The following is a 25,088-nucleotide window of genomic DNA, read 5'->3' as shown; positions in this document are numbered from 1 at the left end:
AGGATGCTTTCAATCACAGAAGTAAATGCAAATTAATGACATGCAACACTGTAATCAAGATGTAAGAAAATCTACCATAAATGTAGGCTTCTTTACTTCAGAACTTCTCTGAGTTTAGCTGTTTAATCATATTTATCAAATGCAGTACATGATTTATACATTCCAGGGATTCTCAGCAAACAGGGTTATAAAAAACCCCTTCACTGATGAGAATTTTGCTTTAAACACTTCTCAAATTGTTCCTTAACTGTTTGAGCAAAGGGAGTCCCAAGAGTAACAGAATGCATATATGTACACATAACTTATTTTTTAACCTTAAGAATCCTATCACATTTGCATTTTTAGACTTTCAAGTGAACCCTTTGTTGAGGGTCTATTCACCTATGAGTTTGTTTCATATTGTTATTCTCTCTATGCTTATATCTGAGTCTAAATTCCACACTGGTTTCCTTAGGGACATATCCAGTCTTTAGAGCTGTATCCTGTTTACTGCAGCTGCTGTTGTTGCATCAAGTCACACTTGCAATTGCTTTCACTTTTTTTTCTGTTTTCAAAAAAGGTGCATAGGTAAGGTCACCTAAGAGCACTGCCATTGATGAAGTACTAAAGTTAAAAGCAATTAAGCAGACTTAAATTGAAGATGAAGCAGTAGATAAAAATCACTGATCTGGGAGGACAGATGCAGCTTCTGATTTTCTAATGAAGGTGCAGTTTTTCTGTGTTTCAGCATGAAGCAGAATCTGTTCACTTTTTGTTGCATTCTTTACAAGGTTAAATTGTGTATCCCTTTTCTAATAGAACCTTGTCATGGGGTGACATCCTCCAGGGTGGCAAACAGTGTTTGGAAATAAAAATTGTTTTAGTAATTCAGTATTTTTATTCAATTGAAATTCAAAATATTTTTATTTATCTTCCTCATATTTCTTTATTCCGTATTTTTAGGCCAATACATTTGTATGACCATATATCATTTAGCAAACATCTCCCTGAGATGTCTATCCTGCTGCAAAAGTGCTTCTTAATCATTAACAAAGTATAACACCCATGTCTCAACTAGAATAGCTTTGGGTTATGATTGAAGTCTTATCATGGTGCTTCATGTTGCTTAAATGGTTGAGGTGTTTGTATGAAGTTATCTATTCCCATGCCTAACAGTAATTTTCTAGCTAACCTTTACATTCTAATTCCATGCCTGTAACATTTCTTTCTAACAATTTTTCTTAGTATGCTTCATGCAGGGTGTCATAACCCTCAAGCATTAAAAGTTTTACATTTTCTCCAATAATGGAGCTTTTAAGAAAAAAAATGAGGTAAATTTGTTGAAAAATGAAGTATAGAAAAATGTGTCTTTGCCCCTCTGCTCCTGTAATAGCTCTGCAGTAGTGAACAGAAAAAATATATTGATAAAGAAAACAAGGAGACACATAATAAAATTCAAAGGGCAGTCTGGGTTATGTACTAGCCAGACAACTAATACTTAAACATTGAAATAATAGGAACTTTTCTAGCAGACATCTGAATAAATATAAAATATCTGAATGAGACTGAATTATCATGGGTTTAAATATTTAGATTTCTTTAAAAAGCTTTACCTACTGCATAAAAATTTTAATGTTAAACCCCACAACTAAATTGACCATTAAATTTCACTAACATAATAGTGCATAAGTTCACATTATAAAGTGTGAAATACATAAGTAAAGAATAAAACACATACCAACAACTTTGCACATATTTAAAGAAATCTTAATTCTTAGGAATTTATTGCTGTATTGAGTTTGTGCCCCCTCAAGCTCCCAAACTAACACCTACATATGGCATTTATACTAACAGATTTTGGTCCTGCTGAAAAAGAGGAGGGAGGACCTTGACACAGAGTGGGTGGGTGATAAGGAGCAAAGTTTGACTTTTACTCACTGTTCTACTCTGTAGGCTGTAGACACCACTCAGTGACCCTGCTAGGCTCCTTACATAAAGGCTGCTGCTTGTGTTGTATCGTAATCTCATTTTCTGAGCTCAATTGCCATGGAAAATGCAATACCATGAATGCTTGTGATACAAAAATTACTTGTAAGAAAAGGAATTCATCCAGAGATGAGATGTATTTTTTTATGGTTTGTTTTTCTCAAATTATCTAGCCAGAGATTTCCTAATATAAAGGTTTATCTGATGAGTATTTGAAATTCAAGACAAATAAGTAGCATGCAGGAGGCTCCCAAACCTAGAGATCATACTTGAAATGATTATTTATCTCATAAAATTCAGTTTTTAACACAGAAAATGAGAAAGAAAGCAAAATGAGTATAGATGATTTGGTCATTCCTAACCTATTCATTAGAATCTTTCCTTAAATCTAACCTTGATAACATTTATAGAGCTTTAAATTAGTTCATTTTATGTGTCCCTTAGAATCTGTAACTCCTAAGTTACTATGCACAAACTAGTTCTCAAGATTTAAGTTCTAAAGATAAGGATATCACAGGACTGATGTGCAACACAGAACTGATTTCAGCTATTACTTGACAAGAAGAAGAAAACAAAATCATTGAAAGACATCCCATTTGGAGAAAAATGGGCCGAATAATCCATAATCATGATTCAGTAAGTAAAGACTAAACAAATCTCTCATGGCAAGAAGTGTTTGTACAGACAGGTGGAGAATATTCTGAAAAATACAAACTTATTGCAGTCAGCAGGAGAACTGGCCACTTAGAAAGCCAGAGAAAGAATAGATTCAAGAGCAGTTCAGCAGGATTCTTGAATTATTTTTGAAAAAGAATCCAGGAAAACAGCTGACCTTGCCCTGACAGACAGGCCACTTCAGGAAACAGAAAGAGCCCAGCTGGAGTGGCCGATTATTGCGCTCTCAGTGTGCTCTGGGCTGTTGTGTGGCCTCAGGTGCCACTATGAGAACGTTCCTCACTCAACCAAAGCTGTGCATCCACAGCAAACAGAGCTGGAAATGTAAATTGCACCTGGCCATACCCACTGCTTTCTCACTGTACTGAGACCTTCCTTAAAGCACAGCTGGTAATTGCACTCCTGACATATTTTAGACTGATGAGATCACAAAGAAGACAAAAAAGGCACAGTTGGTGAAGCAGGATCAATTTAATGCTGACTCCCTAGATGGAATTTTACTTGTGTGAAATGGAGAAATCATCTTATTTGTGGAGCTGGCTGCAATAGAAGGGACACTGGACCAAGGGCAAAGCAGGCAGTGGATGTGACAAGTGCTGCTTTGGAGAAGCTCTCAGTCTTTGGAGGAAAAAAGGAAGCATGAGACTTGATATAACATGAATATGTAAGGAATCTGAGATATTGTTCCCCATTTCCTTGAATATTACATTGGACAGTTGTCAGAAGTTGTCTCTTCTTTGTCTGTCATCTAAATTAAGTACGTAATTGATCTTTAAAAAAAAAAAGAAAATTCTGACAGGCAAATCTTTCTATTTTTTTTCTTAATGTGTCTAATCTTTTCAAGTTCAAAGCATTCCAGTGGAAATCAAACATAATTCCTATTTTAGAATCCTGCTTATTAAGCACACTGTTTAAAAGATGGGCTTTGAGGAGATGGCAATATATTTTAGCTATCAGGAGCAGCTGTAAAATCTACTTTTTAATGGAAGATTTGGCATATATGCTATAAAATAGGACCATATTGTATAGATGTCACTCAACTTTGCAAAGCTTATATTGGCTATGTAATTTTTCATTCATTTACTTCAGTTGTTAAGTGTAGGCAGGCTACATTTAACAACTGCAGCTAGACGAATCTAATAGAAATGAAGCAAAATTCAAGCAAAAATCACATTTGGCTTACAATAAATATAACAACTTCACCTACAATAAAAGTAAAATATTTAAGGTTCTGCAATTGTATTCTGCTATACTATAAATACATGAACACCTTGTACAGTACCAAAAGTTTACTTTTTCACACTATTGCCTATAAAAATGGTTCATATAGTAATCTAGTCACAGACCTGGAGAGCAATGACTAGCTGGGTTTAATAGATTTAAAATGTTGATATGTTCCCTTTAATTAGGAAAATAGAAAAGGAGGATTCCATCTAAAATTCTTATTCATTACCTGCATAACACATTTTAAGATTTAACCTCCACAAAAATTATCCTTGCATTGTTTAACCCCTCTGTAATGCTTAGCACTATATACTCTTCATGAACATTTGCACGGAATGCATTTGAAAACAAAGCTTAAGAGCTTTACTCTTCCCTTAGTTGTGAGCAGTGTCCCACCAAGAGGACCAGGTGTTGTGTAAGCACCCAAGGAAGCTGCTCTCCACCCTCCACAACAGGCACTATGTTCATGGATGGAAAGCACATGGTTTCCCTCACTCACTGCCCCAAACCACAGGCTACAGCCCTGCCCTCAGCCCCCACACCAGCTAGGACACACTAAAATTGCTGCTGAGTACTTATAATTAATTTAAAAACAAATTAAATCCCCTTCAGTTGCTTCTCATGTGAGGGCAGTAGCTCCCTGCTGACAGATGGTAACGAGGAGCAGACCCACAATATCTTCCTTGAGTGCTCTCGCTCAGTCAGCAGGAACACATCTGTTTATAACCTCTGCTTTCATTATAAAGGTAGTTAAAGGCTCAAGATTTCTCATTTATTTACACTCTGAGTTTAAATTTTTGTGACAAGTTTTGGAACCAAGGCTTCACAACCCTACAAATCATAAGGAAAATCTCTGCACTAGGACAAACCTCTAGGAAATATCATTTAGGTTTGTATGCCAGAAAGCATGAGAATTTGCATCACATAAAGGCAAAGAGAAAAGTATTATACTTTTTCTTTCCTTCACAATAGTTTCAGTTTGCCTATATAGAGCTCAGAATTGAAAGACGGGGAAAAATCATAATAACTATACTTTTAGAAAGCCAAAATAATTATTTTTTTTTTTTTGGTAGTTGGTAGATAGGTTAACTGTCAGCCATACACATGGTTTTCATAGCTTGCTCACAGTTTCACTCACTACATAGACATAATCATACATTATTTATTTATAGTTCTCCATGTCTCTGTCTGCTCCGCTTGACAGATATTTCCTACTTCCTTTTGTGCCTTGTACTTATCTGCATTCTGCAGAAGAAACAATTAACCCAAGTGATTTTCTCAGAACAGCATCTCTTCACTTTTTATCTTAGCAGAATTTAATTCAGATACATTAATTTATCCTGTCTCTAAGTTGAACAAAAGTAAAAGAATCGCGGCTTTAATCTGTTTGCTTTTACAATGAAAACTCAGGGGTCTTAGCTTTTTTTCTGTGTTGAAATTCTGCATGGTTAAACAACAATTGAAAGGGAGATTAAAAATTAAGACAATAAAGAAGTATGTTTATAGAAACTGGCCTGCTAGATCTCCAGTGTGAAGTAGGGAAAGAATGAAGGATCTAAAACTAGCAAAACTGTATGTCACAAGCTGATACATTAAATGCAAATCAAATATTCTCACAGGAAACCACAATGTGGAAGAGAGTGAGCAAGTGGAGATGCCTTGTCCTTGGAGTTAGCTCACTGCATAGCTAATTTATAGAGAGAGGCTCACATGGATCTTCTCGAGGAGTCAAAGCTGTGCTCCTGAGAATCCAGCTTTGTCCTTAGCAGGACAAAGTTCAGTGAACTGCTATAATCTGTATAAGAAAATAAGCTTGGCTGGAAAATAACTTGGAAGGTTTCCTTTGTGGGAAGCACTGAGATGAAAGACTACTGTATTTTTTCAGAAGCATTTTAAATCCTTCAAAAGAATGGGCACAGCAAGAGGGTAAGAAGACAGACACTATTAACTGGCAAGCTAGATACACAGAGGAGGAATAATGTCAAAGATTAGTACAAATATAGAAGTCACACCTACTAGATTTCAACACATTCACAATGGCAGGACTACTGAATATTTTTTTAGAGAGAAAGTATGTTGCAGACTTCAGTCCCACTCCTCCTCTTTAATTCCAGGCAACAGAGATCTTCTAGCACTGAGTAATGGACAATTTTGGAGAGGATAAGAGACACACTAGAGAGATGCAAACATGGTTCAGAGTAGAGATGCTTAATGTCCATTTATGCCCTGGGAGGACAGACACTGCAGAGGGATTGGGTAGTGCAGCATGACCAAACACCCCTTCTGGTGCTGCAAAATGGAAAGCAGACACTTGAATTTGTTACCTGTCACTTCTTTGGGGCAGCTCCTCTATCTGTTGATTGGAAGATAAGAATATGCATGTGCAGGCATGCACACGTGAGATCCCTTTCATCATGGGGTGAGCTCTGCTAAAATGTGATCTAACCTGAATTACAGTGTAAAAATCCTCAGCCTCCCTACCTTTATTATCTGCCTTTTTGAGAATTTGAGACATTTTTGTAATGTTTTTATGTATATTCAGTAGTAACTGAGGTGTGCATTTTTTCCATTTGCTTTTCAGATTTCTAATGTAGAGTAATTGCCTGTTTTGTCTTCTAAAAACTTAAATTTAGAAATTTTAATGAATACCTAAAACATTAATAAAGAGTACAGACATGCCTGTGCCTGTTCCTTCCTTTCCATTTTCTAGGTTGCACTGAAGAAAGAGCAGGATCAAGGTCTTCAAAGAACAGGACTGATTAAACTGAAAACTATTTTTTTATAGTCCTCTCCTTTTGTAATCTAATAAAACTTTTAAAATCTGTACCAGACACAAGGAATATATCAAGGAGAAAAAAGATCAGAACTCAAAAGGGTTGGATAAAATGTGTTTTCAAGCAATTTTATATGTTTTATATCAGAGGCAAAGCAGAGGGTTTTTTAACTCGGTATCACCTCGTGGTCTGAGCAAGTGCTCAGTGCCCCAGCAGCCTTGTGCACCTGCAGCTTGGGACACTTCTGCTGTCCTGGAACACAAAAACTAGATTTCCTCAGTTTGCTGGGGAAGAGAAAGGTGGGGCTGAAGTTCTGGTCTAGCTTGTCATCTCCATAAGGAGGGAAGCAGGTGAAAGCGTGGAAGGAAATGCAGCAGCTGATGCAAGGCCATTGAAAAGCAATTTTCATGAGACTGACACTAGGCCAAGAAACCACCAAATGCCAGACACAGGGAGCACTGAAGCGGGCTGTACACTGTTGATAATTATATTCTCTATGGCAATGTTGCCTGTACAAGTACAATTTGAAACAAAAAACCCTAAAACTGACTGATGTGAATAAGCTCAGGAGGGAATTTTTGAAGTAATAGCTTTAGAAGCATCTAGTTGCTACAGATTAATCAGCTGTATACAAATGAAATTTTAACCAGGAAAATCACAGATTGAAGATACCTAACCGTAAATAAACATTGGTGCTGAAGACTTAGCATGAAGTACTGTCTGATTTATGGATTATTGAGTGCAATATCATCACAAATGGGAAAGCAATGAAAGAGAACAGTTAAGCATCAAGGGAAAACCAGATAAAATGAAAACCAGTAAAATGTGTAGCAAATCTGGTTAATGAAGAGGGCTAACACCAATATTCTACATTGATGACAGAAAGAAAATTATGTAAACATGAAGAGAATGCTCCCTGTATCTTCTTAGCCTCATGAAGTTCTTTCAGAGAATTAACAACTAATAGAAAAGTAATGCATCAAAGATTAAAAAAAAATGTGTTTATTTTAAAAGCCAAAGAGGTACAGAAAACAACTTAGTTCTTTGTAAATATGAAATATGAGTGATGAATATGAATGAAAAAAAGAAAGACCAAGGATAGCAGGAAAAGGCAACAGATATATCAGCTCAGTAAGATGCATTAAAACTTGACCACTTTGTTTTTACATCTCAAGGACAGCAAGTTTTTCTATAAAAGATGTGGCTAAATTAAAACTTTAAACTAGTGATGTATGACAGATGTACTTAACCCCTTAACCAAACTATCAGTAATTTGGTACTGGCTCCAATGCAAGTAATGACCTGAGCTGTAGCCAGGCCAAGAACTCCTGTAGAAACTCTTGAAGGGGCAGAGTGACCCAGGGAGCATTGATGCACATGGGCTTGGAACATGGATTGTGTGAGTAATGCATGAATAGCAGCTGGCGTTTCCAAGGGTCTCTTATCAAAGAACTAAGAAGGCTGTGGGTACAAGGAGGTTCATGCATACCCTTCCTCCTGTATTATTTTGACTAGAAGCCAACCACTCTATCCCATAGCTTTGACAGCCTCAGGGCTTTGAGCTCTCCCTGCTGGGCAGTGTGGCTGCACAGCAGTGACTTCCCCCAGCCCTGGGACAGCTCTCAGGAGTCGAGACAGAGACCTTTCCACAAACAACCAATCTTTGGATGAGTCCAATTCATATTCTCTAAACTGCAACTGGACTGCACAGCAGTGACTCTCCCCTGGATCTGGGACTTCTCTCAAGGACTGAGATTCCTTTCCTGAGACTAAGAAATCCCTCCTTACCAGACAGAGACACCCCTTACTTATGGATCCTTGGTAAGTGGCTGGTAGCATGCTAAATAAATATTGATGAAATCCGTGTAGTTAATTCTTTTAGACATATGCCATTGTCCAAGTCTGAGACTAAGTCTGGACCTAGCCACAGCTAAGCTCCATCAGGACTTTAGAAAGCAAGGGGATCTCCTCAGAAACTCATGACCCATTGATTCATGACTACCTTACCCTTTGGCTCTTTGGTCAATGTGTAAATAATTTGAAATAGATTTGAACTTGATTTTCCTTTGTATAATGTACTAAAATGTATAATGTAACTAACAGAGTGAACCTTGCCATTGAACTTGATTAAGATGCACTTTTATAAATTCATAGTAAACCCACTCTTGTTAATTCCTCTGACAGTCATTCTTTGATCTGAATCACTCATTTGTGACAAACTAGTGTAATTGGCAGGATCCTAAATCAGTATCCACAACATAATGCTATAACTGTTTATGGCTATTAAAATGGTTTTCAAAGTGAACAAAATAAATATATTCCTTTGAATTTGTAAATAGCCTAGAACAAAAAGTTGGACTAAAAAACAACAAATAGCCTAGACTAAAAAGTAGGAAGGAGTAAGCAAGAACAGCATTGACTATTTTAGCCAGTTACCCCTGGCTGCTGGATGTGTCACAGACAGAGGTGCCAAGCACAGCATGAAGTGCATTTTGTGCCTACTTTAAAATTGCCAAATTCCCCTCCCCATAATGGCAAGTCATGCCATGTGAAAGAGAAAAGGAGGATCTTTGCCTTCATCTTAGTGCCATAAACTGCCAGAGCACTGACTTGCTTTCCAGCCTGTCTCTGGTAGACTGCCCCTCCTTCTTGACAGAGCTTTCCAGTTTCTTTGTGACTGTTTCATTATTCATAGCCAAATGCAAACATCAGACAGCTTACAAGATTAATGCAACAATAAACCAGCTTAGCCAGGTATAACTGAACCTCTGAACTGCACCACTTAGTTTCCTTCATGCATAACTCAAATACTTGTTTTTGGGCTGCTGTAGAAGTTCACCCTGTTGTGAAAGTTGCAACTGAAGTGCCACTGCAAGAACCTTCTGTAACCAAATGTCTTCAGCGACACCAGTTGAGCTTGCAAAGTGTTTAGGGGGTATAAAGAGGAGCCATGGAAATAGGTGTATTAAACAATACCCATGTCTTTGTTACTTGCACTACAGTGTTTATAGCTGGTGTAGCATCACCTCTTTCTTTCAGAAGTAGGATAAGTAGTTCAAAGCACATGTTACAGGTAAAGAACTCAAAAGAGAAGAAAAAAAAATGTATTAAACCATCTTTTTTCATTGTTGTGTGGTAACGCTACTTAGAGCATGAGAAGCAGGAATTTCCAAATTCTGATTTTTTAAAAAAATGTTCATTTGTTGTGCAGACACATCTCTTAAAGCAAACTAGCTTAATTTGGGAACTAAACTCAAAAAGATTAGGCTTTAGGAACTAATTGCCCCTTGCCATTCCTCAGCTATGGTCTTTACCAAGTATTGTCTGTACAGGAATTCACAGTATTGAGTATGTGCATTTAAAACCATACAAATTATTAAAATTATTAATTAATCAAATTATTATAAGCCATTAAAAATTAGAGTTAAAAATCCCTAGTGTATCATGTTTACAACTGCAATTCAGAATGTTGGGGTTTTTTTTGCTTTTGCAAAACCTGCCATACATACAAAGGGCAAAGGCACAATTTAAACTATAATCCAGGTACCTCAAAGCTTTACTTTATTTGCAGGTGATTTATAGCATAAACCCAAACAACTTACAGATCAGGGCCTCCTACTGTGTTTTTAGATAACTAGCACACTTCTGTGAAATGCATTGCAGGTTTTGTTCCTTTTTGTCCTTCCCATTTAGACACTGCAGGAGCAGCTCACAATCATTTAAGAAAATTATTAACTCTCCCCCTAAATAAGAAATGTAAACAGCTGGAATGCATTACTATTGATACTCACTTGATATAATACGGCACTTTGTTTGGTGAGATTGCCCTCTCCCAGGGGCCTTGGACAGAAGCTGTTAACAACAAACAAACAAACAAATAAATAAATAGCTGCTCACATACATTCATACATACCAACATACCTGGAAGAGAAACGTGGAGGTCAAACAGGAAAGACAACATTAATCTCTAGAATTACAATTTTACACTCGGTTGCTCAGTTGCCCATGAAGGCAGGAAGGATTAACCTGCTGTTCTGAAACTTCTGTCCTAATCTGAGAGAAATTGAACTCATTCAGCTGCAAAGATAAATACAAAAACTCCTTGAAAGCTAAGCTTACAGAACAGATATGAAGCAGACCGAGCAAGCTATCTTTCTGGCATGCTCTTTTATAGGATTCCTCCTGCTAAAGTGTTTGACTGAAAGAAGAAATACTTCTATTTCTTTCCTTGTGTGGTCAGCACTTCCCATCCTTCCAAGAACACAATTATGTACTTGTTTACATTTTATGTTGAGTCAAGTTACAGATAAGAGATCATCTAAGTATTTAGTTTGTTGCTATTCTCTTGCTGACTTGTTATAAATGGTGAACATTTTTATTTTCTCCACATTACAATAACTATTACAATTATTACTGTTGTAATAATTGTAACCTGCCTTCCAAATAATGGAGAAAATAATAGTATGATCACAACAAATAGAGAGGAGATAACTTTGCCCGCTCTTGATTATCACAGTGTTAAATGCCAACATCAATTTATAACACAATGAAAATATTTTGTAAAAGAGGTTTTTATAAAACTCATTTGACAAAAGAATTATAAATTATTTTTTTTTTTTAGAGGCAGAGATAATTTATAGTTTAGGCCATAAACAGGGCCTAAATAATTTTTTTTATTAGGAGCTTGTTATCTGTCAAACAAAGTAGAACCAAGAATTTTCTTTCTTTAATATAATGATTAAAAGAAAAGATATGAAAAGTGACCTAATGGAGAAAAAAAAGCCTGTTTGCTTCACCCAGTATAACCCTTCTTTTTAGTGACCCCTGCTGTTCACAAAGGTAAGAAATTGTTACCAGGACTACTAGGAATTAGCTTCTTGACCATTTGGCTCTATTTTCTTTCCCTCTCTTACTCAGAATAGATACACCACTCCCAGGTTGCTTTACAAAATCAACAAATCACAATCCACACAAATAATAACTACCAAAATACATATTCAATCTATTTTGTACCAGATTACAGAAGTCAGTCTGTAGAATGAAGTATAGTTTCTGTCTCTTGCTTACATATTGGAGTGTGTGGAAATAAGAGTTTGAGGAAAGAGATGAAATGTGCTCCTAAAATGGCTGTGTAAGGAAATCTTGCTACTTTTGCAAAAAATTGTGAAGAGGGGCTGGAGGGAGACTAGTGACTCCACAAAGGACACACATATCAGCCATGGGAGAAACTGGTGCCATTACAGGTGGTCTGAAGAGGAGAAGGAAGAGCTGGTGAGAACAAGATACAGGCTGGGGTGAGGGTGAGTGAATTTCATATAAATTTAGGACAATGCTAAGAAGGTAGGGAAAGGAAGGACTTTATTCGGAATAAAGAGAATCGTAGAATGCTTAGGGTTGGAAGGGACTTTAAGGATCATCTAGTTTCAATTTGCCCACCAAGGGCAGGGAACCTCCTGTTAGGTCAGGTTAATCAGAGCTCCATCCAGCCTGATCCTGAACACCTCCTGGGATGGGGAGTCCACAGCCTTCCAGTGCCTTGCCTCCCTTGCAGTAAAGAATTCCTTCCTAACACCCAGTGTCAACCCATCCTCTTTCATTTTAACACTGTTTGCCCTTGTCCTATCAAAACATGCCCCTGTGAAAAGTCTCTCTCCATAAATATGATAATTCTGTTTCAGATTGCTGGTGGCCAAGGAATTCCAAAAATTCTGCCCCAACATCTCTGCCCATTCTGCTGTTGTCTTCAACCCCCAGCCAGACATCTGTAGCTAAGCTGAGTGTCATTGCTTTCCTATTACTTACATTTACACACATTCATGTTCTTAAAAGAAGAAAAGTAAATTTCAAAGGTATGAACCACAAGAAGGAGTGACTCTCAAAATATGCAGGAAACGGAATTTTAATTACAGTGTTAGATCTCGTGGGAAACTAGCACACTGCACTGCCATTGAAGTCTGTAGAATGGCCATGAACACAGGAACACAAAACCATATGCACTTTCAAATACAAATACTGAAATATACACAATTTATATATGATCCAATACTCCTTCTGGGGCCAGGCACTGCCCTTTGGTTGTGTGTTTGTGGGCTGCACAGCTGAGGAGCTGTGAAGGCCAAGGCTGCTGTCCATTGAGCTGGTACCACGAGCTGCGGCTGACTGGCTTCGGTGCTCTGCTGCAGCCTCAAAGGATGTAAAGATATCTCTGTTATGTGATTTGTAGAAATGCAAAAAGTAACAAGAATAGAATATCATGTAATGTTTTGATGTTAAAAATGTCCAAATAACTTTTAACCCCATTTTCAGGCTCATACAAAATTTTTAACCATTATGCTTAAATATTCTTTCTACTTTTAAAAAAACAAACTGCTATAAATACAGTTTTGATGACTGATCCAATATTCTCCGTTCTAGAGAATGGAGAAGTAGTAGGAGACAAAAGCCAAGGAGTTAGAGAGAGATCACTATTTAATTTTACACTATCAGTTACTATGTGATTTCTTTACATGCTTTCATTCAGTAATACTAACCTAATGTGCACTAATATGTGGTCCACCAGCCAGTTTTAAAATGCTTACTCAGTGACAATTGTAAGGGCTCTTACCCATGGTAATTGGCATTGTCTGAGGAATAATTTGAATTAGATTACACTAAGTTATCATTTTTGAAAACAAAATACCCTTCAGTATTAACTAAAAATTGACCTTGTTACATTTTTCTCTCCCAAGCAATCATTAATATTCCCCAGTGGGAATACTACCAAGTTACAGTTGTTCCACTTTTAAGATTTGTTTTTACTTCAATAGCTAAAGGACAGAATATATTGCTGTGTATTTTTCAGAAGATGTATTTCTTCTGTTGCTTCTGAATTAATCTGGGTAAGAGCTTTGCAGTCATAACTTATTATCACAGAATCTTACATATGATAGTGTTCTTGATACATTAGAAGAGGAACAAATACTTTTGCTTTCATGAGAGCTAAGTGCTATAGGAATAACAAACAATTCTGTGATGTTCTGCATAATTGGATTTAGTATTCCTTCAAGAGGTTGCTGTGAAGCTGTCTATAATACACTTCTGGTTTCCTGGATGATTCTAACCTTGCATAAATTTGAGTTGACAAAATGTGCAGTACTTTTTACAGCTATACATAGAGAATAATCATTTTGTTTCTTGCAGAAGCCCAGAAGCTGAGACCAGATGTTTCTTATCTTTGGTTATCAGTACAGGTTTACTATCCATTACAAAACTAGTGCAGGTAAATGGTTGAGTCCACCTAAAAGTCTTGCTAGCAAAGACTTTTTTGTATATATGCTCTAGTATCCCAGTGTGCTACAGCACTCAAGAAGCAGACATTTCCTGTTTGCTGAGAGTAATTCCAAACTGCTTTATTGCTTGAGCTTGCACAGTGTAAGAACCCATTACCATACACCCAGCTACTTTCAATGCTGTGACTGAAATTAAATACCACAGCGAAATACAGGGCATTTTAAGAGTGAATTTAAATTTCCCTACACTTTATTTGCATTGACATACATTTTAATGGTTACCTAATTTTTGAGTTTCATTTCTTTCTGTAGGTGTTCTAAGAGCTGAGACTTGTTTTGCCTGTGAACACAGTTCTTGATGGTAAGCCGACATTCTTACTTGTTGGCAGAATGTATAATGAAATGGTGGCATGCTGGGTCTCTGAACTTCAGTACTGTTTTAATCTATGCAGGGATCTGGATGAAATATTAAATAGGATGATAGTATTTGATACTACAAAAAATAATCTTATAAATATTTCACTTTAGCACTGCAAACATAATGAAAAATACATGTATGTTTACCAATGGTAAACTATTTCTTCTTCAGCTATTCAAAGAGTAAATTTGGTATGTCCACATTTAAATGTTACTCTCAGTGGTCCTTATTTAAATAGTCAGCACAGACTTTTAGTCACCATATGAGTGTAATTTTTCAGTTATAAATGAAAAAAATAATTTTTTTGACTTAATTTTTCACTAAGGGGTTTTGGACAGAAACCACAAAGAAGCATTGTGTAGTGTCCATACACTGTTACATATATTCTGTCATATATTTTTTTTCTCACTTTGTTAGAAATTTGTTATATTTATTGTATATTCCTTTCAGCATTGTGGTAGTTAAAGGTGAGCTCATTTTTACATTCCTACTATCTTGTTTGGTGGCCATAGTGTCTATAACTCAGCAAGGTGCTGAATTATATTCACATTTCACATTTTAATGATAATAATTATCTGATTTGGCCTGGAAATTCTATGTGCATGACCTGTGTGACTTACACTGTTCTACCTAGCATTATTATCATTAATACCTTCCTAAAAACAAAGAGTTAAGAAACTGTTTATTCATTCACATAAGGTTTGTTTTGATGCCAATTATTTTCACTGCAGCATGTATGGTCTTCAGATAAAGGCAGGCAGGGAGAAAAAAATGATGAGATGATCTTTGCATCAGGAAAATACTCTGATTCCCCAAGAATCAGCATTTCCCATCTGTGTAATTTTTCAAAGAAAATTAATTGAGTACTGCATTTTGACTATTTTCATATGACACCATTGCAAAAGAGAAAATATTGCTCTCCAGAGACTATAAGGAGGTCATTTCCTCCTTAAGGAACATGTTAAAGCAATATTTCCCCACCATAATCAGTGCATGATGCAGGCTGGCAGGATGCCACCTCCAAAAGCTGTATCTGCGTGACAGTGACACAACAGGAGTGTTTGCATAACCTGCAAGTTCTTTGACATCCTTTGCAACAAAAGTCACTACACACCTGTAAAAGATAAGGTTTTTTCCACCAAATATTTAGATTGATTTCTAAATTATGTGAATGCTTTATTGTTCTAGGTAAGACTGATGAACAATCAGACCATGCTGTAGCACTAAGGTCTAATGTTGCAGGGTGTAGTTGAGAAACTGATGTCAGAATACATCAACTACTCAGCTACAAGGCAGAAACATCATCCAAAACCTGCCTTTCATAAGGTCTACACAGTTTGGGGTCTATTCTGCTCCAATCCCCAGCTACACATGGACATTTTGGAAATAGATTGCCCCTTCTCTCTTGGATTTTGCCCTTCTTAAGCCCAAGCAAACACTCACTGCTTCCCTGGAACACCTTCAGCACTGTCTGTCTCTGTAGCACACATGTAGACATTTACCAAATATACCATTTTAGACCATGTCTAACCAGAGAAGAAGTCATCTTTAATAACTAAAAATCTCTAAGAAGAGATTTTTAATCATTAAAACATTCAACATGTGATCAGAGCCAACTATGACAGTCATTTTAGAGGAGTTAAAAGAGGCTTTTCCATCTTGCATTTCCTGCTGGAATCTTTATGGCCAAATTCAGATTTATCATCTGCAGATTAGGATCAACATTTTAGATAAGACCTAAATAATGCTTTAATAATGGACAGTGTCCAGAAATTTCTAAATTCCACTTTGTATCATGAAATATAAAAGCCATCTAATGCTCATTTTCTTAAATGTCACGTGACTGTAAAATGGCAAAAATTCAATAACCTACTTGTTTAATAGCAGAATACTGAATAAAATAGAACAAAGAAATACAGATAGAGTCTATAATGGCCCTCAAACTTCAAGATACAGGCACTCCACAGTGCTAACTTCTGTTGCACCCTTATGCTCTTAAAAAAGAAGTCTCTAAAACTGTCTGATCAAATGAGGTTATAAAATAGCCCAATCAAATTAGTGGTGATTTTTGGCAAATGAAATTAGATAAATAGAAAAATAAATCTTTGGTAAATATTCCATGTCTTACATAGCAAAAAAGAACAGACAAATTCTGATATTCATAGATAGGATATGCCTATTGGATCCTTTGAGGACAAAGGAATGTCCTAAACTGAACACAACATATAACTCATGACAGCATGGGAATGTTGTTAAATTAATCTGAGTTAAACCTGGCAGGGTGAAAAAAATAAGCAGTTTTCATTTGGATTCACAGATCCAATATAAGTCCAAAAAGATTACAAAATTTTGAGAGAGGAATCAGTCTTAGCAACATAGGTATAATAGACAAGAAATAGACATATTTTGAATCTTATTAAGAGCAAAAATATAATATTTGATTACTTGTAGATTATGTAGCATTGCAGAATATAGGATATTCTGCCAGAAAAGGATGAACTACAGAAATTAATTAGGCTGCTATAAAAAAATAAAATATCTCCTACTCACTCCCTTCAAAAAATCTCTCTTCTTTAAAATAAAGATTATACAGCATTTTAAAATAGATGGCATACTAAAGCCAAGAACACAAGGAAGACAATTAAAATTATTATTTGAATTATTTTCATCACCATTCTAAAATATTTTTTATTGGAACACTGTTTTTCCCCAAAACACAAATTATTAATTACAAGGAAAAATTTCTTGCTTCTGGGTGAAGAGAAGGGGAGAACATCATCATTTGAAAACTGACCTGACCATTTTTTTCAGAGATTTGTATCCCAATGTATTATATTAATAGGATCACTTAGCACAAAAGTGCAGAAAAAAGAAAAATATAAATATAAAACTTGAATTCAATAAATACAATTTTATTGTAAATCAAATCAGCTATTAGGATTTATAGAGAGATTTTTGTGGTTTTCCTGAGAATAATGCAAAATGAAAAAATGAAAGCTCACTGTAAAATTATTTCTAGTAGTTTTATTTCAAAAGTAAATAAAAATATAATCTCCCAAAATATGCCAATGTTTTACTACCCTTAAAGACTTTTAGCAGTCAGACCAAGGCAAGCACTATCAAAAGTTGTAGATATGGCCACGATATTCTAAACAAGAGAGAAATGGACTGAAGGCATTTTTTCCTGACTTTAAACCTGATGTACCCATCACACAGGTCTTGAGGTTGAATTGGTGCCCAGTGTTCTTAGAAATTCACCATGATAACATTAATGGCAAGACCTGTAAATGTATTTGGTTTTGTTGGTACTTTACTAGTTTGTCCTTTTTCAGGAGTACATGTAGTTCCTTTATACTGAAGTGTATGTAGTTCTTTTATACTGTAGTAGAAAAACAGTTTTCTAGCAATCAGGCTCCTCTAGATATTATGGCCATATTTAAATAAATATGAATGCAATAAATACATGAATATTTTTTATAACTACATTTAAACACAATAATAAAATCCCTTTGCTTTCAGGGAGTTCTCATAGTTAGGCTGATTTGTTTGTGTCCACTGTATCCTCTATCTTTATTCTACTTCCAGGTGATATTTTCTATTAAAACACTTCCTGTGATATCTGAAAATATTAAACCATTTTTCCAAAGGATGTGGATGAATGGACATGGTCTTCAATGTTTTTTTGTCAAGAGTATATCTGAAAGACAATATGATATAATGTATGCAATGAGAAATAAGAGAGAAAGGTACAGTTGCTTGCACTGGAAAATAATCTATCAGATGGATTGGTAAAGTGTCCTAAGAGTCACAGAGCCCTCTCTCTTTTAGATTTGGATGTCTCAATTAGCAGGACTTGCCCTTTTAAAGACATCTCTCTGTGCAAGAGCTTCCCTAGGCTTTGCTTTGCATAATAATCTGAGCACTCACACAGAAGGTGGGAGAAGTGAGTACTTGACTCCCCTCCCAGCTTGAGGGAATTCAGAGCCACATCTCCAGATTCTCAGGAGAGTGGTCTAAATAACTGAAGGAGAACATAAAAGCACAGAAATAAGAAGAAAAAAGACTCAGATCTGAACCTGAACAGCTCTGAGTTTATCCTGAGAAAGAGAGACCTAGGTTACACAGCCCAATCCCATCACTGTAATTTTTATTCTTAAGCAACCATCATCTGATATAAAATGCAGCAGATGCACTCTGATCACTCGCAATACAAACTGGTGGCTCCAGCATTCGTCATCTTTCTGTTTCTGAATGAAAGCTGCTTAGGCTGCCTCATCTTGTGTTGAATTTTATGCTGCTCTTACGAGTCCAAAACTGAAAGACACATCTCCTGTTAGGTATCTCCAGGTCCTAGCACATATTTAGGTGTGAGGATTTAACAGTCTGGTACTGACTTTGCAGGCAGCAAAAGCTCATAGCCTGGGAAATGTGAATCACAAAATTTTGGCTATGGGTATATCAGCCTTTTAGCCTTGTAAACCTAAATGTTCTTTCTGTCCCTTGTATTCCCAGGTTTTTCATATTGGTGAAAGTCCATGAGCTTGGAAACCACTGGAATCTTCCAGTCATACTCTTAAGTAATTGCCAGTTATACGGTGAGCATGCACGTTTCATGCAGTCACTTCACTGCCATGCTATACTTACTAAAAGATGGCTCATACTGCGGCTGGACAGTAAATTACAAGGTTTGCTCATGGTTTTAAAAGATGTAAGATGTATTTTTCAGCAATCACCAGCGATGCACATGAATGAAGTATGCCATTAAAAACTATGAGTGATTGCTGAATAGCACTGCAAATGATATGAGAAACAATCTGACATCAGTGCTACCTCTCGTTTATTGCATCTCAGAAAAAAGTAATAGCTATTGTGACATAGATAGGTCTTCCTACAAGAGACAATGAATCTCATTTTTTGTAAGAGACAGAATCCCAGAGAAAAATAAAGTGAAGTCAAAACAGTAAAATTATTTCAGAGGAGTCACTGAAAACTTTGGAGCTGGCATTATGTTTAAAATTTGCAGATACTCTTTTTCACACCTCAGTTACTGTATATAATTCCCAAATTAAGCATCATCATCCATGAAAGGATCACAGATTTTTCTTTTAATTACTTTGCTAAATATTTACAAGTTTCTCTTTAATAGAAAACTCTTATTTTTGCTGGGTTTTTACACCCTGATTTAGATAATTCTAATTAAACAGCAAGTCCTTCAAAACCAACAAACTCACTCCACAAATCCATGATATAGAGTCTTGCCCATGTAATACATTCATTAGATGTATCTTAACTCTTGTAAATGCTGTGTGTCCTTGGCAAGGAATGAACTGAGCTGGAGCTGGGACTGGCTCTGTGGACATCAGCAGAGCAAAATGATTTTGGGAAAGCGTGAAGGTCAGAAGCTCAGAGATTGGGGGTTTTAACTTTACCATTAAAAAATGTAGAAGGCCTCGAGAAAGGCAAGTTCATGTGAAAAGTAAGGGCCAGTTTTGATAAGTTTTATATACTTGAGGCCCACTGAAGCCTTGATGGAGAGAGAAACAAGTGGATCCCATTTGACACTATCTCTTTAACTTACAACCAGGAGACATCTGAATTATCCCATGCCACAGCATTGATAAACACTGGCACCTGGTCATTTAAAAGATGAAAGAGAGGAAAAAGAATGGTAAACTGCATGAAAAGACAATGGAGAAGCACTGTCTCTAAAAATGCCACAAATAAGAGTACTTTTTGGTTTTGCTTTTACACTCCTTATCTCTCTAGCTCACACCTCCTTTCCAATCTCTTTCAGAAACAGCTCTATGAATAGCCCTTAGAACAGGCTGCAAATGCTTAGAAACAGGGACTAGCACTTGATTCCTTGTCTCACAGGGCATGACAAATATGAGGTCCCTGCATCATTCCCCCACTACTTTTATGCTAGGTTTTCAAAAGCCCAATGCAGCTTCAGTTTCAATCAAGCAGAAAAAGACAGATGATGCTATAATTTCTATGTATAAAATAATAACAAACACATGAAAAGTTACCATGATTAGCAGATCATATTTACTTCTTTCAGATAGGAGAGAAATTCAGTCACTGATTTCAGAGCAATCCAGTCACTGATTTTATGTGACCTTGGCTGCAGTACCAGCATTTTTGCAGAACTACTTAAAGGAATATCAACTATAAAAGGTTAATTTTTTATATAGGGATATAAACAGGTATTATTTTTTGCACCTAAGGATGAGCAAGTGTGTATGGAAGAAGACAAGTTGATTCTCAGTTAGGGAGAATGAACTGATTATTACTGGCATATAAACCAGATATGCAACAGCCAAGAGATTGCTTATTTTCCTTACTGATTTCAGTTTGCATTGATCTCGTGTATCTCAGCTCCTTAGATAAAAAATGCTCTGTGAGTTTTGAGCTTATAAAATAAAACCATAAAAATTGCTATGATTAATCTTTTCTCTGCTGTTGCCACAGACTGATCAACTTGGACTCTGTCTGCCATGTACTGAAACCTAATTTACAAGCCATTAAATTCACCTTCATATGACCTGCCTGATTCTGTTTGTCAACCTTTATGTCTGACTTGCTCACCCCAAAAAGAACAGCTGCAGAGAAAACACTAGTCCTGGATGGCAGAGACTGAGGCACTCTCTCCTGCACCCTCTGTCTCACAGATGTGCTTCTATCCATGCAGGGATGCAGCAGAGGTAGCACATGAAAAACATGTCAAAGCAGGGTATTTTCCCCAGGCATAGTGACAGTATATGATAGTGGATGTTTTTGGAATTTGGTGCTTATGAAAGATGGGACTGATGTATTTATTGGCAGTTTTCAGTGACTGAACTTTTAGACTCAGGAAGGATTCTGCAGATGTTTTCAGAGCTTCCAATAGCTAATCTTTGCATGCATGGGTAAGATTATGTATCTGCACACTCATGTAAGAGAACATAAAATTCCCATTTTTCTAAGTGATTTGACTACTTCCAAAGTCAACACATTTTCACCTGGCTCCTTTTCCTGTGGTGATCCTCAAATGGCATGAAATGTCCAGAATTATGTCCACACTTTGCTGGCTCTAATTAGTTACACAGAAGGATAATGTCTCACTGGTGGGGGGTGGGCTAAAAGAGGTGTCTATCATAACACTGGTTGTGTTTCAGATCAATCTAGTTTATCAGTAATAACACAGAATGGGCCTAGGACATAACCACACCCATTGTTGGACTGTACTCAACACCAGCACAGAGAACAGACACCTTGATCAATGTGATAATGCAGTGCAGGTCACTCTAGTCTCTTCCAGGCTTGCTTAATTTACCCTACAAATTTATTCTTTCACCATGAATGCACCAGGTATCTGCTTAAACATTGTTTTCATGTCACATACTTGTAACTCTTGCACATTCAGTCTTGACAAGTTTGATTTGCAGTTATATATATTGAGCTGATAAAATACTCCCAGTGATCAAGAGTTACAGGAAAGTGGTTTTGAAACATAAATAATGAAAATAGGCCTTATTTCTCCATAGGAGCATCATTTGACAAAAAGGGATCCAGGGTTGAATCAGCCTGCATTAGTCTTATATGGCACAACACCAACCCTGGTTTTGATTCTGCTGGTCATCCTGCTGAGAATTTTCAATTTCCCATTGAGATCTTCAGCAGGAAAGTGGTTAACCTATTAAAATGACAATGCAGTATCAGCAGAAGAAAAGTTTGTCCTCTATCCCACTGTGAACGTAGCTGTGCAATAATAGTAACATCTATTTCCGATGTCTGGATAGCTTGTCCCTCTGCATGTAGGGGACCATTATCCTGTGACTGTGTTCTGTTCTGCTGATATAATCTCTTAAATAAAGCTTTACTGTTTACTTTCCTTAATTGAAGTACAATGGAAAAGACATGGCCTTTAAGAAGCTTCACTTTAGTCACTGCCTCAGAGCTTTGAAGGTGTTTCAAGTTGTCTTTCAGCGTACTTCAAAACATCCTTGATAAAAGAATGCGTGTGGAGGTGAAGTGAGAATTTTGCTGGCAATTATATTTTATGCAGAGTTGTAAAAAGTTTATTTAGCAGCCATTCTTCTGCCAACTTTCCCACCCCTGTTTTGATCCTCTCACTGCTCTGCTAAGTGATCAAATCTTGTAAAATACTTTTCTTGCAGGTCTTATTTTGCCCATTTCTGGAGCTGAATGTTTCTTTAAACAGATTAACCAAATTGGTGTTGTTCTGGAGGTTTTTAGGGGGTTTTAATCCTTTCCAGGTTAAAATAATCAGAAACTCATTTTAACATAATTTTAATTTGCTAAACCTAAAGGGAGCCCCCAAGCAATTCTGTTCAATTCTGTTCCAAGCAAGTTCTGGTAGTGACATCTAGCAGAAGCAATGAAGATGAGCCTTGCATAGATAGATGTGGGAACTAAGAGAGTTGATAATGGCAGATGTTTTCCTTTTACTCTGGACGAGGACAATATGAAATTATATCACATTCTTTTGCTCCCAGGGGAAAAAAATAAAACAATTATAACACAATCTAAAATAGAAAATCATAACAACAACAACTAGCACTTGGCTACAAAATTATCAATTAAAAGTGTATGTAAACTGCACAAGAAGAATGGGAAGTGAGAAATCACTCACTGGTAAGAAAATGCTGGGATGTAGGGCCAAAATCCCTGTGAGCTTCATGCAGTTGCTTGATGCGCTCATCAACAGCCACCTGTTAAGAGAGGAGAAAAAAATTACTCTTTTCCAGGCAAGAAACAAAGAGCAATTATAGTCAGATCATTTTTTTATTAGTGGACATTCAGTTTAAAATTAAGACGTTTCCTGCAACAATTGTTATCCTTCAGGGTCTTCAGATGAGATTAAATGTGTCACTGGGAAAAAAAAAAAAGGTAAAAAAAAAAAAATTGTTTCTTTTTTGTTGTCCCCAGTCTTAACTGATGCTAGAAGAAGCTGAAAATGAAAAGGCTGATAAATAAAGGTGTAGCAAATTGGCCTGACTTTATGTACCTGCAAAGAATATGACTGCCTCTTGTCAATATGCAAGTCAGAACATCCATCTGTTAGTACTTTTCTGAAACTACTTCTAAAGTACTTTTGAAAATACAGTACTATAAATCAGCATGTGAAAAGTAATCTCTTTTAATGTGGACAGGACAACCATATTTTAACCAAGTGCTGAAATGAGGTTAACCAAAAGAGAGCAGCTGGTTCAGGCATTTCACTGTTATTCAAATAATAATTCAAATATCACTCAAATCATAACCCCTCAACCCTTTCCTTGGAACAGACCTTTGAAGAACACATTCCTGATGTTTGGGTTGGTTTACTGCATGAAAACAGAGACAATAGTCTAGGACTGGTTGCATCTTTACCCTTGAAAATCTCAGTGAAGCAGAGTATTGAGCAAGCAGCCAAAAGGGGATGGTTACAATGAGATTCCCTGCTGTATGAGTGACATCTACCAGTCCTTTTATAGCCCATCTGCTAGAAGGATGTCCTTAAGTTACACCTAAGAAAGGGATTAGAAAAAACAAGGAGAAAAATACTTGAAAGTAATGGTAGAATATTTTTGAAATGTAATAAATAAAGTGACTGATAGGAAGCAGGTTCACTTAAATATTGCCTGTAAGAAAAAGTGTTCTATCAACACTGGCAAAGCAGAAGGCGTGTTTTAATTTGTCTAATTGTGATATACATAACAAGGAAACAAATAGGTTGCACAAGTAAAAAGCAATCCACATTTTAAAATTTTCAGGGAATTTTTTTGGTTGGTGGTATGAGGGAACTATTGTGTAGTAACTGGGCATGATACAGTCAGAAAGGAAAAATGATAGAATTAATGAGCTATTTGATATGACTGTGTGTGTTTGCCTGATAACCCCTAGACCCCGAAATCTTGTTTAACTAAGCAATAGCAATTTTTTGCCAAGACATGATTTATTTGCTTACAATTTTAACACTAACGCTATAAGCAAAAATGCCCATTTTCTTTTTTCCTCAAACCATTTTTCAGATTATTTTCCTGAAGCTTCTTTCATTTCTATACCATCTTTTCTGGCTTTGCAGTGAACTGCATGGACAGATGTTTCTGTTAAGCAATGCTTCATACCAGGGACTGGTTTTGAGCTTGACTTCACACCCAATTCTCTGGACAGATTCAAGTTGGGGAAGCCTAAGTGCATAGAAACCATGAAAGGGCTGCTTCTGGTCATCAGTATAATTAACTTAAGTACAGAATCATTAACTGGTGTGCTATTATTTTTAACCAAGAATTGACCTTTCAATCAAGACTAGAAAGATAATCTTAAACAGACCTAAACTCATGCAAATAAAAATCACTGTACAAATGTAATGAAAACCTATATACTCTTTAGAATTGTCTTAAAATTACCTCATAACATGCTTATTTTGTCATTAGGAAATATTGCTAAATAAAGAAATATATGGCTCTTCCTTTACATTAGTATATACTTTTCATTAAGTCAGCCAGGATGGAAAAAGTACTTGCTGGTATGAAGAATCCCTAGAGAGAATGAGAACTTCACAAACACACAGTGGGGAGCAGTGTTTCATATAGGAAAATTTCAGCAGCCAAATAGTGGTCAGAAAAGAGCATGGGAACCCTTTAGTACACATGACCACTGCCAGCACATGGCCTATACATCTTCTGTGTGCTAAAACTGAGAATTCCAATCCCTTCAAAATATTCAGGTGACCTTTAAACTTCACAAAATTATTAACCTGAAGATTTTCAGCCATAT

The 25,088-nt window shown here is 36.4% G+C and overlaps 1 protein-coding gene across 13 annotated transcripts in view; it reads right to left on the bottom strand.

Moving 5' to 3' along the window:
• DMD (dystrophin) overlaps positions 1–25,088 on the bottom strand; it is a 1,134,919-nt gene that overhangs the window by 104,652 nt on the left and 1,005,179 nt on the right. For all 13 annotated transcript variants that reach the window (XM_015620877.3, XM_015620912.3, XM_015620930.3 and 10 more), the window contains 2 exons: positions 22,960–23,038; positions 10,430–10,490 (listed from right to left, as the gene is read on the bottom strand). In XM_015620877.3, coding sequence (XP_015476363.1) covers positions 10,430–10,490; positions 22,960–23,038 — 140 coding nt within the window. The remainder of the gene's footprint in view (positions 1–10,429; positions 10,491–22,959; positions 23,039–25,088) is intronic.

Source organism: Parus major, chromosome 1, assembly GCF_001522545.3.
Source record: "Parus major isolate Abel chromosome 1, Parus_major1.1, whole genome shotgun sequence".
Lineage (NCBI taxonomy): Eukaryota > Metazoa > Chordata > Aves > Passeriformes > Paridae > Parus > Parus major.
The sequence above is the reverse complement of the archived record's forward strand: the minus strand, read 5'-3'. Positions and strand labels throughout refer to the sequence as shown.